Source organism: Esox lucius, chromosome 16, assembly GCF_011004845.1.
Source record: "Esox lucius isolate fEsoLuc1 chromosome 16, fEsoLuc1.pri, whole genome shotgun sequence".
NCBI classification, from domain to species: Eukaryota; Metazoa; Chordata; class Actinopteri; order Esociformes; family Esocidae; genus Esox; species Esox lucius.
In genome coordinates this window covers 7,559,860-7,576,352 of record NC_047584.1, presented here as the reverse complement: position 1 = coordinate 7,576,352, position 16,493 = coordinate 7,559,860, and the positions used below count along the sequence as shown (strand labels likewise).

At 39.9% G+C, this 16,493-nt stretch overlaps 1 protein-coding gene across 17 annotated transcripts in view; it reads right to left on the bottom strand.

Annotated features, from left to right (window-relative positions):
* lrrfip1a (leucine rich repeat (in FLII) interacting protein 1a) overlaps positions 1-16,493 on the bottom strand; it is a 55,833-nt gene that overhangs the window by 33,643 nt on the left and 5,697 nt on the right. For all 17 annotated transcript variants that reach the window (XM_010879670.5, XM_020054763.3, XM_020054766.3 and 14 more), the window contains exon 2: positions 587-673. In XM_010879670.5, coding sequence (XP_010877972.1) covers positions 587-673 — 87 coding nt within the window. The remainder of the gene's footprint in view (positions 1-586; positions 674-16,493) is intronic.

Genomic DNA, 16,493 nt, shown 5'->3' with positions numbered 1-16,493 from the left:
TAACTTTATGACCACCTGCCTAATAGTGTAGGTCTCCCTTTTGCCACCAAAACAAAATCTACTAGACCTCTGAAGGTGTGCTGTGGAATCTGGCACCAAGACGTTAGCAGCAGATCCTTCAAGTCCTGTATGGTGTGAGGTGGGACCTCCATGGATCGGACCTGTTTGTCCAGCACATCCCACAGATGCTCAATTGGACTGAGATCTCGGGACTTTGCCAAGTCAACACCTTCAACTTGTTGTTGTGTTCCTCAAACCATTCCTACAGTAGCCATTACTGTTTCCCTCGTCCCACCTCCATTCGGCCCAAATGTTGTTTTGTTGGGAGAGCCTCAACTAAGGATTTCAGAGAGCTATATAAAAAAAATCTTAAGCAAACAAGATTTAGCTTATTTTTAAGCTTATTTTTAAGGTTCGCTTTAGACTTTTTTCTTTTCTTTTTAAACTAGGGGTAACAATGGGAACCCCAGCAAACCCCCTCAATTCAAGGCATGGATACTACATTGAATGCAACGTTAAAGGTGTACATTGTACTGTACATTGTGTGTGATTTTGGTGTAATGTAGTGCCCTCTGGTTATATCTACCTCTTTTTGTTGTCTCTCCAGCTCCTTCATACGGATCTCCCTGGCCTCTGCCCTGGCTGCTCTCTTTGCAGCCAGCCTGGCCTCGGCCTACATTTCAGATAAAAAGACAACAGAGGGAGAGGGAGGATGAACAGAGGAAAAGAAAGGAAGAATAAGAGAGACAGTTAGTTTTGCACAAACATCCTACATCCTCTGTATAGGGATACGATTAACATGTGACAGGACATCCTTTTTCTAGATAGTGGAAGCCTGTGTGGTTAATTGGCTGTCACATTATTGACAATTTAGAAAGACATTCTCACAAAGACACTGTAAATACATAGAAAATGCAACATAAAAGTACTCCACAAAAGTAATGAAAATACGATTTTGTATATTTTCATAAGTGCACATTTTGTCAAAGCATTACTCTGAGTGTGACCCTTGATCTGTCTGTCTCTCTATGCATGTGTGTAGTGTGTTATCTTGGCTACACTTGAGTGAGAACAGGGCCTTTTCCTTAAAAGGCTCTCACTCTCTCGTTCGCTCTCTCTCACCCTCTCTCTCTGAGTGTGACTGAGGGGAGACCAAATACTTCCTTCCTGCCCCAGAGGCTGTCAGAATCATAGAGACGGAGAGAGGTGTTATCTATGTAATTGTGCAAGAATTAAGAACATCTCCATTAATTTCTAAATAATAAACTGGCTAATCCATCCCGATTACCAGGGAAAAATTGCCTGATTACCTGGTTGGAGTTAAAATTGCATAACCAACCAGGTTTTTGGGAGGGAATTTTCAGGGTTAAATGGTGAAACCCTATTCTATTTGTTCTGGTTGTTGTTTTTGTAAGTTAGCAATCAACATGTGAAATTAGTTAAAGGTGCCTTATAAAGCATTTTCCATATTAAAATATCCAGTTACATTATCTGCATAATCTGCCATAGTCACAAGTAGCATGTGGAAGGTCGCTTTCTGACCACTCCAGAAACAAAATATACAGAAGCAAAGCGAGCAAAAGACAAAGCATTGAGTAAGACGAGGGTAAACCCGGACTTGGCACTTATTAGATGGCGACAGCTGAAGTTCTGAACAGTGATGCAGAGTTTGCTACCTTTCTACTGAATAAGTAAGGTAACAAAAGCTCTGTGTAAGTTACTGCTAGTTTGTTACTTGGCTAAATCCAATTATTATTGGTCAAATATAACAATGACAAAGAAACTATTCTGCACATTTTGACCAACTCGCTGAAATAAATCATTTTTGATATGATATGATGAATGCATTTTCTGAATTTTCCCAGTCTTCTCCCGTCTTAAACTTTAGGAGGACATGAGGTCCTGGTCCACACCTGGTTTGGGGGGCCCGTTGCTGTCCCTGTCCATCTGGTCATACTTCTGACCTAGTCTAATTTTAAATAGACTCTGGATTTAGCCCAGATACATTTATTAATTATTCCAATTGGACTCTTAATATCTCACCCGGCACAGCCAGAAGAGGACTGGTCACCCCTCTGAGCCTGGGTCCTCTCTAGGTTTCTTCCTAAAATTCGGCCTTCTTAGGCAGTTTTTCCTAGCCACTGAAAGTCAACACTACTGTTGTTTGCTCCTTAGAGTTTAAGGCCGGGTGTTTCTGTAAAAGCACTTTGTGACAACTGCTGTTGTAAAAAGGGCTTTATAAATACATTTGATTGATTTCAAAATGGCTTTCAAAATGGTAGTTTTATTTTAACTACAAACTCAAAAGCCAATTCCTAGGCATTTGTTTAGCAACAAGAGTATAGCTCATTCTTTGACTAACAAAGAGACAGATGAGATGATAAGCTAACATTAGCTAGCCAAGTTGGGCTAGACACTACTTGATTCCAAGTAGATTGTGCTGCTGGAAAATGGTGTTCAAACCTAGCTAATGTGGTGCTCAGAGGAAAGAATAACAATTCCTTTTAGCTATATTTATCCTTGTGCAAGCTGGTCAAAACATACATATTATTGTTTCCTCGTTCATAGTCTACTGTCAAGTAGCTAGTGAGATCTATCTAGCTATCAACGAGTCTGTTGAATATGGCAATGCATCTAATGTAATAGATAGCCAAGATGACATTTTGATTGGTTTAGCTGTTTACTTTGTTGATTCTGTTCTGTGGTTATGAAAGCGGCCCATCAACTTCGACCCCATTTAAATAAATGTCTGTGTTCATTGCTCCAGCATTGACGGTTGGAGGTGACACTGCTTCAGATTCGTCAGTATGCACATAGTTGGTAGAGTGTCACATCCTAATACAGTTACAGAACTTACTGCCAATGGGTGGCACAAAATTGCATAGTGCATTTTTTATTAAATATTTCCTACAAAACTTTGAATGCAATTCTCTCTCTCAAAACAGTCTCTGGGTAGCTAAGAAGTGAAAAACATAGCCAATATAATTTTCCACTTCATAAGGTTGACTGGGTGGGATGTCCATGCCAAAATGCATTTCCCCCTATTTAAGCCCTCTAACCACCTCTATGATCAGAATGTGGCAGGGGACTGCATTCTCTCCCTACATTCTCTCCCAACTCCTGCCCATGTGCCAAAGAAACAGGAAAACCCACACAAAGCAAAAGTCCGGTACAAACTAAACCACACTTCCTAAGTCCCATCAACACCAACAGCAATAGAACACTTCTCCCTCCATTTTCAGAATTAGATTAAATGGATTACATTTTCCATTTTCTTAATTTTTAAGAATTTCTTTAAAGGAGTGGCATACAGGCAGTAATGTTGTAATAAAAGAGAAGGGCAATCTACTCAAACTAGCGAGATCCGGGATTTCTTTACAGAAGAGAGTGGAAGGTTGCCTTTGTTTCTATACCAGCATACTCAACAGGCAGAGCCCATATCCCATTCAGGAAAGGCGGAGGACATACAGCAGAAGTACTAGTTAGTGCAGTGAATTTTAGCTTAGCAAACCGGAACTCCATAATTTGAGCTTGGGTGTGGCAAGGAAGCATTTTCACAAGTGGTAGTGCATGCCAAGTGGGGCCCACTTCTAGAAAATCTTTCTAGACAAGTGGTAAATATCCATAAGCAACAGGTAACAATGCTGAGTGGCTGGTAGGTGTTAATCCTGATCATAATACTAATACTGACTATTAAATGATTTGGCTGTTTGAATGGACCTCTAATTAAATTGTACATGTAATTCTAAAACTGAGTGAGGGAGTGTGGGTTGTGTCTGCCTTATCGTGAATGCACGAGCATGCTCAGTCTAAGATTTGTGAATCTTTTCACCTCCTGTTGCTTTTCCAATTTCAAAGTGAGCTACCTTGGTCTGTTACCAATTCCCAGGGAGGACAACTTGCCCCTGTAGACAGTGGGGTCAGTGGAATAAAATTCCACCTACTTCTTAAAGCCTTAAAAACTCACTAGTGGGCACAGTTCTCTAAGCCTTGTTACTTAGCGACTGTCATTACCATTAGCCTAGCCGATCTGCTTCAAGTTCCACTCTAACCACATAACTGGCTCAGAAGCTGAGAAGAGTAAATCATGCAGATTATCAGCGTTCACTGGTTTGCATTTAGTATTAAGCACAAATAATTCCATTAAATAAACACAAAGACAGCTGAACGTAGAGAATCAAAGTGTTTAGGAAATGATCCAGTCACGTTAATGACCTGATGAAAGCAATGCTATTAACCACCGTCATCATCAATCACCGCTCAAGTAATTATCTTCCGTTTTATTCCTCTGTCACATATAAAAATAGTTTGGCCAAAAAGTTCAGGGTGCGCCAACACTTCCTCCGTATGTAATAATAAAATCTTCAGATTTGTGCAGTTTATTTGATGGTTTACAAAACCTATAAAGATGTTTAGTGAAATCAAATATAGAATTATACACAGCACACTGGATGCACAATCCAGAATGGAAGAAATTCCAGGTACGCTGCGTTTTCCCATTTGTCAAGAAACTTAAAGGCCACAAGATGAAACATAGTATCATCTGACTATACAGCTCTGGAAAAAAAACTCAAAACCGAAGGGTTAAAATTAAGATACCACTGCAAATTGAACGCTTCTGTTCCTCACTCAAAACTTTCCTTTTCGACTTTTTTGGAAAGGAAACAAAAAGGTTCAGTGGTCTCTTAATTTTTTCCGGGGCTGTATTTCTATTCAACCAAATATGTGCTTCCTTTCACACCGATCTAGGCATCTTAAGATGGTTGGATTACAAACATACACAATTTATCTAGAAAAACCTAAGTATTTTGGGCCATTGTACGATCGGAACCAGCATCCACTATTTCCAAGCGTGCTAAGTTGTGAAGAAAGGCTAAGGGGAAAGGGGTAGTCACAGTGCCACGGATGGGGAAGAGCATCAAACATTGTGATGTTGCTAATGACATTGTTATCATTGGGGAATGCTTTGAAAAACTTTTCTATCCACACCAAAAAAAAATTCAGTGGGTGGAAATATTATCTAAAAGAATTTGAATTGGGTCCCATGTAGTATACATCAAACCTATTGTTGATGATTAGAAATTGGCAACAGAATAGCAAAAAATATGTTGATGACGTGGCTGGAATAGGAAACTGCACTGGTCACTAAACCCAATATTTTTATTTAGAGACTGCTAATAGTCAGTGATTAGGAGGCTTTTGAATTCTAAATATTATCTTAAATATTAACAAACTGTAGATGTTGAGCTCATTATGATAGCATTATAAAATAATTACTGTTGTGGTCTTGGTTTGGACTCTAACCCCCACTCCAATCAGCATCTTGACTCAATTTGCACTGGTCTTGACTGCAAATCTCTAAAGTATTTTTGTCTGAAGAACCCCTCCAAAAAAAAAGAAAAATAATTAAAAAAAAAAGAAAATCAGGAATTAATGACAGTAGAAATTACAAAACAAAATAGGTTACGCATACGTATTTAGCTCACGTACACTTTAAGCGCACTATGTCCTGTTTCTTACTGTCAGTCAATTTAGAAGTTGAAATAAAATCAACAGGTGCGTAGATGAGCCCCAGATTCATTCTTTGTATATTTTCTGGGCATTCTTGTGTAAGTACGTCTACTTACAGTTTAAATAAGAGATTAATGGTTGTATTCATACATATCACTATTTTACTTGAATGTTTAGTTTTTCACCAACTGAAAAGAAGGGTTTTGAGCAAACACACCTGTCACGTCCTGGCCAGCAGGCTTGCCACACCAGTGTGATCCAATGCACTCTCTCCCTCATTAAGAGCACGGACACCTGGTAGTTGTTATTGCCTCCACCGGTGTTCCTGACCACTGTCCCTATTTAAGTTCCTCCTATCCTATTGTATCTTGTCAGTCTTTGTGTTTGCTTTATGTTCCTATGGAATGAGGTTTCTGGTTTTGTGCCTTAATTTCAGCTTTGTTATATTTTAGTTATTTTATTTAAAAGGTCCTCTGTTCACCCAGCGCCAGTGTCCTGCCTCCTGTTTCAACATTACACCACACCATGTCATCATCAAAACAGTACTGTTTCAAGCAAAGATAACTCATTTAAGTATATTTGTTCTTATTTGACTGTGAAATGAAACTTTGTACTGATAATTTATTTGGAAATAGCACTAATTTCAGACAGGCTTAAAAGATTGATACCCAAGTTGTGAAGAAAGACTAAGGGGAAGGGGGTAGTCACAGTGCCATGGATGGGGATGTGTCAAAATTCATCAAGATCAATATAAACCTCGCATAGAGTCTCCAGCATATATTTGTGGCCAATACAGTGGGGAGAACAAGAATTTGATCCACTGCCAATTTTGCAGCTTTTCCTACTAACAAAGCATGTAGAAGTATGTAATTTTCATCATAGGTATTCTTCAACTGTGAGTGACGGAATCTAAAACAAAAATCCAGAAAATCACATTGTATGATTTTTATATAAATAGTTTGCATTTTATTGCATGACATAAGTATTTGATCACCTACCAACCAGTAAGAATTCCAGCTCTCACAGACCTGTTAGTTTTTCTTTAAGAAGCCCTCCTGTTCTCCACTCATTGCCTGTATTAACTGCACCTGTTTGAACTCGTTACCTGTATAAAAGACACCTGTCCACACACTCAATCAAACAGACTGCAACCTCTCCACAATGGCCAAGACCAGAGAGCTGTGTAAGGACATCAGGGATAAAATTGAAGACCTGCACAAGGCTAGGATGGGCTACAGGACAATAGGCAATAGGCAAGCAGCTTGGTGAGAAGGCAACAACTGTTGTTGCAATTATTAGAAAATGGAAGAAGTTCAAGATGACTGTCAATCTCCCTCGGTCTGGGGCTCCATGCAAGATCTCACCTCGTGGGGCATCAATGATCATGAGGAAGGTGAGGGATCAGCCCAGAACTACACGGCAGGACCTGGTCAATGACCTGAACAGAGCTGGGACCACAGTCTCAAAGAAAACCATTAGTAACACACTACGCCGTCATGGATTAAAATCAGGGATGGAAATTAGCACCCGCCACCAGCCAAAAGCGGGTGATTTTGTGTTGTGGCGGGTAAACTCGCTTCACCTACCGGCCACCGTGGCGGGTAAATAAAAATGGCATACTGTTTCACCCGGACACTTTTACGGAAGAGGATTAGTGCCAAGCAATAATTAAAAAAAATAAAACCATCTCGACATTAGTCATTATAATGCGAGATTAAACTCGTTAAATTTTTAGAAAAAAGTCGAAATACAATCTTGAGAATAAACTCATTCAATATCAAGAATAAAGTTTAATAATCCGATTAATGGTATCCTGGGAAACCACGAAACCTTGATGAATCGCGCGTAGGTGAAGCCAGCGATAACCTTTTTGTCCACTGGTTGTCAATTCATGTTGGACAAAAGCGAGTACATCGCGCAAATTGTACAGATTTTTTCTTCTAAAAAGACCTAGCCGCTTGCAAATTCTCTTTTAAATTCGTATGCTAATTATAATTCTGTCATAATTAGCTAATAGTTGATAGTATTTCTTTGTTAATGAAAAAGTCTATAATATAGCTTGACTAATTGATCCAACTCTGCCATGTCCTCTATCAGTAGACTATCCAATGCACACTGATCGAATGCGTTATTCTCTACATTTAATTTCGACTTTTATTCTCGATATTTCATGAGTTTATTCTCAAGATTGTATTTCGACTTTTCTCGAAATATAACCAGTTTTTTCTCGAAACACAACGACTTTATTCTCGATATTTAATGAGTTAATTCTCAAGATTGTATTTCGACTTTTTTTCTCGAAATTTAACAAGTTTAATCTCGCATTATAATGATTTTATTGTCGAGATGGTTTTATTTTTTTTATTATTGCTTGGCACTAATCCTCTTCCGTACACTTTAGAGGCGGCGCACATAAAAAAAAAATGTGGCATTACATCACAGGCGTTAAGAGCTCCGCTGAGAAAACATCTCAGCCAGTGGACAAAGAGGCGAAAGTCAAAACAGTTTTTTTAAAGAACGATGGAGAAAAGCAGACAATGGGGAGTCCCATGATTGGTTAGTTTACGACGAGACAAATCTGATAATGTACTGCTCTGTATGTCGTGAACACGCTTCACATTGTTGGTTAAAAACAAGAAAGTGGCTGGTAAAAACATTGAGTGGCTGGTAGATTTTGAAATCAAAAAATGTTATTTCCATCCCTGATTAAAATCCTGCAGCGCACGCAAGGTCCCCCTGCTCAAGCCAGCGCATGTCCAGGCCCGTCTGAAGTTTGCCAATGACCATCTGGATGATCCAGAGGAGGAATGGGAGAAGGTCATGTGGTCTGATGACACAAAAATAGAGCTTTTTGGTCTAAATTCCACTCACCGTGTTTGGAGGAAGAAGAAGGATGAGTACAACCCCAAGGACACCATCCCAACCGTGAAACATGGAGGTGGAAACATCATTCTTTGGAGATGCTTTTCTGCAAAGGGGACAGGACGTCTGCACCATATTGAGGGGAGGATGAATGGGGCAATGTATCGCGAGATCTTGGCCAACAACCTCCTTCCCTCAGAAAGAGCATTGAAGATGGGTCGTGGCTGGGTCTTCCAGCATGACAACGACCCGAAACACACAGCCAGGGAAACTAAGGAGTGGCTCCGTAAGAAGCATCTCAAGGTCCTGGAGTGGCCTAGCCAGTTTCCAGACCTGAACCCAATTGAAAATCTTTGGAGGGAGCTGAAAGTCCGTATTGCCCAGCGACAGCCCCGAAACCTGAAGGATCTGGAGAAGGTCTGTATGAAGGAGTGGGCCAAAATCCCTGTGGCAGTGTGTGCAAACCTGGTCAAGAACTACAGGAAACGTATGATCTCTCTAATTGCAAACAAAGGTTTCTGTACCAAATATTATGTTCTGCCTCTCTGATGTATCAAATACTTATGTCATGCAATAAAATGCTAATTAATTACTTAAAAATCATATAATGTGATTTTCTGATACTCTTCACTCACAGTTGAAGAGTACCTATGATAAAAATTTCTGACTTCTACATGCTTTGTAAGTGGGAAAACCTGCAAAATCGGCAGTGTATCAAATACTTGTTCTCCCCACTGTATGTGAATTTTAAAATGGCTTAGTCAAAGAATGAGCTATACTCTTGTTGCTAAACAAATGCCTAGGAATTGGCTTTTGAGTTTGTAATTAAAATAAAACTACCATTTTGAAATCAATCAAATGTATTTATAAAGCCCTTTTTACAACAGCAGTTGTCACAAAGTGCTTTTACAGAAACACCCGGCCTTAAACCCCAAGGAGCAAACAACAGTAGTGTTGAATTTCAGTGGCTAGGAAAAACTTCCTAAGAAGGCCGAATTTTAGGAAGAAACCTAGAAAGGACCCAGGCTCAGAGGGGTGACCAGTCTTCTTCTGGCTGTGCCAGGTGAGATATTAAGAGTCCAATTGGAATAATTAATAAATGCATGTGTGCTAAATCCAGAGTCTATTTAAATTTAGACTAGGTATGACCAGATTGTCAAGGAAAGGGACAGCAACGGGCCCCCCAAACCAGGTACTCTGCAGATGTGGACCAGGACCTCATGTCCTCCTAAAGTTTAAAACGGGAGAAGACTGGGAAAAATTCATAAAAGGCATTCCTCATATCAACAACAATTTATAGTGGAGAAGGAGAACTGACCCAGCACAATAGTATAGCAGCGTCAGACCTTGGAAGTGAGACAGGGGGGTCCGGCGACACTGTGGCCCTATCCGGACAGGGCCCAACAGGCAGGAAATCAATCCACCCACATTGCCAGGCATCAACCAAAGGGACACCCACCAACTGCAACCACCCTGAATCAGGTACAGCCCAATTTCACAAGCGCGCAACAGAGACAAAACAACAAGCCAATGGACTCTTCCCTCGAAAGACATTGGAGGGAGGGCATCCCCGTGGCGACGAGAGCCCACCTGTCAAGACAGCAAGGGTGGACAGTATCAAGCCTTCTGGTAACCTTCACGCCCCCGGGCCAGGCTACACCTAATCATAAACTGTTGTAGAGATGAGTTTTTAGCAGACACTTGAAAGTTTGCACTGAGTTTGCATTTCTAACCTTAATTGGCAGATCATTCCACAGTAGTGGAGCTCTATGAGAAAAGGACCTGCCTCCAGCTATTTGTTTAGAAATTCTAGGTACAATTAAAAGACCTGCATCTTGTGATCGTAGGTTGTGTGTAGGTATGTATGGCTGGATCATTTCAGCAAGGTAAGTAGGAGCAAGTCCGTGTATTGATTTATAATTTAACAGTAAAACCTTAAAATCAGCCCTAACACTAACAGGCAGCCAGTGTAAGGACGCTAGTACAGGAGTAATGTGTTAAAAAATAATAATTCTAGTCAGGATTCTACCAGCCGCATGCAGCACTAATTGATTTGTCAGGGTACCAGAAAGAAGCGCATTGCAGTAATCCTGTCTAGAAGTAATGAAAGCATGGATTTGTTTTTCTGCATCAGTTTGATAGAAAGGTTCTGATTTTTGCAATGTTTCGAAGATGAAAATAAGCAACTCGAGACATATTTTATATGTTCATCAAAGGAAAGGTCAGGGTCAACGCAGAAGTTTCTAACAGTTTTTTTTATTTAGTTTTTTTTTTTGTGGTCAGAATTGTAAACTCACAAAGGGAAACTAGTTAGAGACTATTTACATGTTTGTTTACACTATTTTCCGACAGCCAAAGGCACTAATAGGCCAGCAGCCCGCTAAAGGTACCCAAATGGCGCTAATCAACCTCACGGAGTGCATGACATCAATGGATGAAACACACAATACTCCCAGATGAATGAGTCTTGGTTGAATTTGAATGAACTTACAAATGAAATAAAAAATTTCCATGACCACTCAACACTTTAGGCTATTATTGAAACATAATACAAACGATATGTAAATCTAAAATGTAAATCAAAATATATTAAGAACCGATATACCAGACATTCTCTACCAATAGCCAACTACTAATTCAACAAAGGTATTACACGTTACTGTTCATCTTGGGAGAGAAAGAAAAACAAAATCGCATGCACATCCTATAATCTCTCTTTGAATTTTCTCTGCATATTTTACTGAAGCTTAAGATTCTACAACATTTTATTACACTAAATAATTATTCACAAAACGAAATACCAATGATCACCAAGAAACAAATATTTTTTATTTTACAATACAAACCGCGCACCCATACTGCACTTTATCTGTTGGTGCACGCTATACATTATATTTTTTACACGCAAACTATGTGCAGTCTCCTAATCATTTATTTGCAGTCCTCTGTTTCAGGTTTTGAGTCAAACAACATCAGGGACAAAAATGTCCAGCAGGCAGAATATAAAGCTACTCTCCTATGATAAATTAATTACCAGTCCTTCTGCATTGTAACGGCACCACCGATTTATCTAGATATGATATATTTTACAATATCGCATGTAATAAGTTGCATGTTTTATTACTTGCAACTTAAAATCATTCAACTAACCACATCCAGCTACACACCAGAGCAGATACCAAGTAACCCTGGGGTCAAGTTGTGGCTACATCAGTTAATGAACATAAGGAAATTTGGTAGTTGATGGCCCTAAAGAAAATGTCAACACCTAAAGTTGATACATTATGTATTGAATTGGAGTTGTACAAGGAGCACAGAACAGCAGTATTTTTTCCACAATCATTTCACATGGTATGTTAGGTCTAAAATTATCATTTAGCTAAACACTTCCTGTGTGCAAAAAAACTTTGTTTATTCACCCAATTCTTTATTCAAATACGGTAACCATTTGAGGAAGGACTTTTGAAAGATGACTCAATGGTTTGGTCTCGCAGCCTTAGACACACCCTTCCCTATAATACTCTGTGAGAATAAGTTTGAAGTTGGTTTGTCCATAATCTCTCATTAGGGGTTTCATGTTTGTGAACATGTACTGTATCTATCAAAACCTGAATCACTGGCTAGTTACAGTTGTGGCACCGTGGCGTGTTGGTGGTTGCAATACCAGAGTACTGGGTTCCACTCGAACAAACAAACAATAGGAAAATGTACACATACTGCTGCTCTGGATATGAGCGTCGGCTAAACAACTTAAATGTTTTATGGACAACGATAAATTACAACTGGAACAATTAGGCTTAAGACTAAATATTCCAGCAATTATAGAAATGTACAGCAATGTCTGTTGTGATAAGCAACAGGAACCCTGGTCTGCATGCACCCAGACTACCCAACTACCCATGTAGTTGAAGCATACCTGCTGTAACTCCAAACAAAATCTGGGGCGGCAGAAGTCAGATGAGAACAGAAAAGAAGGAGAGAGAGCGAGAGAGAATCTCTGTCCTATTTTTAATGACCTACATGGACTGGAGTTTTATCAAAAAAATTCTCAATTCAGCTGTAGATCAGTGTTGTGAACATCCTCCGGAGACCCAGAGTTAGTTCATCGTGCTGCATTATAAGTGGGTGACACACACCTATCCCATTTCAAGTGCAATGGGAATCGCAACCTTGTATATCCACTGAATGTGTGGTGTTTTTTGACAAAAGTGGGGTCCAAATATGGCCATTTCAACTGTATAGTCGATGGGTTCAACTTGGCAAGAAGTAGAGCTCAGGTCACCTATAAACATACTGTCCTTAACATGGGATAGGAAGAAATAACATGGGGCTGTGTAGTTGAGGAGTGAGCACATACAGAGCTGGGAAGATCAATGACATTAGAATTCTTATTAACAGCAGATAGAGAGACAAATCACCTGGTTGTGAGCGACACCACACCAAATTATATGAGGGGGCGCAAGATGATGTGCAAAGCCAGCAGGCATCCGGTCTCTTAAATTAAACGTCACTTCCTCCAGTATCTCCCATGCATCAGTCTCCAGTGTCTGTAGCATGGTTGTCAGCCAGGTTTCTGTTTCTCTGACCCCTTCTACGCTGACAGTTCTCAGAGCCATCATCACAGTTCTCAGTGCCACAGGAGTCAAATGCCAATCTGGCCTGTGTCCTGACACACTCCCACGCCCCTCCACTAATACTGTCAGCCTATCAAAAATGTCTGGCAACTTAAACAGCAAAGGGCGCTGACAAATTGGACAATAGAAACAACAGAAATTTAAGTGGAGGTTAACAAAACAGGGAAAATAAGGTCAAACCGCAACATGGAATGACAAAAACAGAGCATCTTGATCAGCAATGTCAAGAGTATACAGTAATTATAGCCACCTTGAGTCCTATTTGAAAGGCCCGCAGAGGCTCAAACAATTACCTCAGTTGTTTCTAATAAAATGGGGTAACAACTACTAAGTACAGATGTAAATGTAATGCTACAAACTGAGCTAGCAATGGTTGCCCAGCAGTGAAAAGATGCCCATGTTGGATGGCCACAGACTCCATGCTGGACTCAAACCAAAAGACAGTGTCACACCCAGACAAGGGGTAGTGTTGGTTAAAAACAATTCCTTGTTTTTATGATAGGCCTTTTTAAATGCCCAAAATATGCCTGTGTAAGGACTTGGCTAGATAAGGGGGCCTGCCTGTCTGGAAAAACAGAGCCAGAGTACATGATTGCATTCCGGGAAAACCAAAACAAAAGTACCAGTCATTAGGCACCAAGGTTAAAAATAAATAAAAATAAAACTACCTCAAATGGTGTTGTCATGACACACAAATTTTTTTTAAGGAAAGGATGTCATCCTTTAAAAGACAATACGACAAACCATTGATCTAGTTTTGTGGTAGGTACAAAAAAAGGCCTCAAAAAGGAAGTTAAACATTTACAGCCTATTTGTTTAAAAGTTATGCATGAGTGGTATGATAAAGGCCAGGCCTGTTCAAGGACAGATGTGCACTGTTTTCTACAGGACACTGGGTCAAAGGAAACAGGACAACAAATATATTGACAGCTTGTCTTCAGGCCTTACCAACCCCTCCCAAGCAGCTGCCATTTCCCAGCCTTCCAGACTGGCCAGCAACTGTGTGCTTCAGGCTTCTTTCAAGGCAGTAGTGTAATTGAGACTGTAAAATGGTTTCAGAGCAACTTGTAAAACTAGACAGCATTGAAAGGAATAAACACTTTCCCTTTGGTTCAGCAGTACACATGAGCATGCTAAGGAATCCCAGCATGGTCACAAGGTTCCTTTCAAAATAGCACACCTGTTGTCCCAATTTGAAAATGAAAACATCTGCGGAAAACAATATCTTACTTTAGACGTCTTAAAGGCATGGTATTGATAAGAACATGTACCATGTCAAACATAAAACCTGGCTTGGTAGTATTCAGATAAGTGGTAAAGGCTGCTGAAGGGGCTGCAGCCAAAGCGAGCTAAAAATAGTTCTGGAAAGGTTGTCCAGCTGTGTCTCATTGGTTCACACAGTACATACGGACCTCCCTGTTGTCCCAGAGGAGAAACTAAACAACTTAATTTGGCATTTCATCTCAGGGTAGGGAGGAAAGAATTTGATGTAAGGCAGTAGTGGTTATATTGCACTACTTCCTACAACAACATGTTAGGGTACATCAAAATATGATGAATCCACACCCCCAGCATGTTACTCCAGAATGGCTTTTAAGTCACCGCCTGGAATACAGCTGCATCATTACGAACCGTGTTCTAATCCTGGTCGTGCCACTCTACCAGGATTATATATTGCCCTTGTAACATACAAGTATGGTGCCCTTGTATTCGCCAGAGAGCGGCAAAAATGTGCACCTTGTGAGGTTAGTGAACTGCATTTCAGACATGGTCGCCTTGCTTCGGCATGCTCTAGCGACTTACTGTCGCATGAATGCCCTTTCCTACACTGGGCTAGTAGGGTGATGAGAAGGAGAGTGGCTTGGCAAGACATGCAGTGGAGAACGTGTTGATCTTTAACTTGTCTGAACCCGCTTGAGTTGTGAGAAAGCAAAGCTATACTTTGAATTGGATGTCCGTGATTTGGGGAGGGGAGAAGCATTGCGTAATATCTGGAAAGAAATTAAGGGAAAAGCTACAGAGGAATTTATTTTTGTTACTCCACTGTAATCACTCTGCAGTGTTGCTCTTTGCTGTAGTCTGCCACTGTATTTTGAGGTGTGGATGTAACGACTTTCTAAATCTTCCACTCGATCACCTGTACAGCATGTAATGTTGATGAACAGGTAGTGTTAGTAACACCATGGAGTTTCAAACTGTAGTTGGAGAGATGTTGGGTGGAGGGGGAAAAGAGACTGGCAGGAAATTAGGAGGCAATTTTGTTCATGTATCAGGGGAATAAAGATAAATGGTTAGCACAGTGAGAGCCATGTCATATTGAAGAGATAAAAGCAGAGAACTAAAATTATCTCAAAGTGGCATACCATGCTCCCTGCACATGGAATGTCTAGCATCATTTCCAACCATACCTTTCAGGAATTACATTTGTATGGAACTACTTTGTTAAGCGCGACTATGTTCAGTATCAACATAAATCAGTGAAATTAGGTTTGCTATCTACATACCCCAGTGCAATTGGTCCTTAAAGGCTTGATATTAACTTGCACTTTAGCATTTCACAATTATGTTAAGGGTTTATGTTTAGGGATACTGTTAGGCATGACAATACTGGGTTTAGGGTTAGAAAGAAGGTTAAGGTTAGTTTACACTTAGGCATCACGGTATTGAGGTTAGGTTTAGGATGAAGGTTAAGGTTTAATGTAACAGCTACATCTACAGCACTGCGAGTAATGCTTTTTCTTGACACATTGTCATCCTTCATACCAGTCAATCAAGCATAAGCATGCGAGCAACTGACCAATCAACCCTTGGTTCAGAGGGAGCCCAATGGAGCAAATAAACAGGAAGGAGATCGTGATAACAATCTCTATGGGCCTTGTGTCAAATTTCAACATGAGGAAGCCCAAGTACAGTGCCTCCACATCCTTTTATGGAGAGTTCCCTTTTCAGGGTTCAGACCAGGCTTTTCTAAACTGAAATCACTGATCCATGCCTAAACATATGAAGGAATATAGATGAAATATTTGAAATGCTAGTGTTTCTGAACATCCAGTAGCATATTTGGCATTCTGTTCAACTGAGAGAAATGGGTTAAAAAATTAGTCAAAACAGAAGCAAAAAATAAAACTCCCATTTCAAAATGTTTAACTTTAAAGAATAAATAAAAAAAAGAACCATGTCAAAATTGTAAATAACATTAGAATAAGAAAAAGACTAATTGATCTTGAATGAAATGAATACATTTTGATCCATTTGTGTAATTCTATTTAACTTGCAAATCTGGTTCTTCCAGATTCCACTAGCAGGAGAGGAATGTGGGAGTAGATGATAAACATCTTCTAGGTAAGCCTACTTTGCAGTTTTGAAAAGGTTTTGACACAGCCATGGAAAATGTGCAAACCACCCAGACAAACTTAAAAACATTGTCTTTTTATGTATGTATATTCAGAGCAGTTTGACAAGTTATTATAAGTGGGCTGCAAGCTA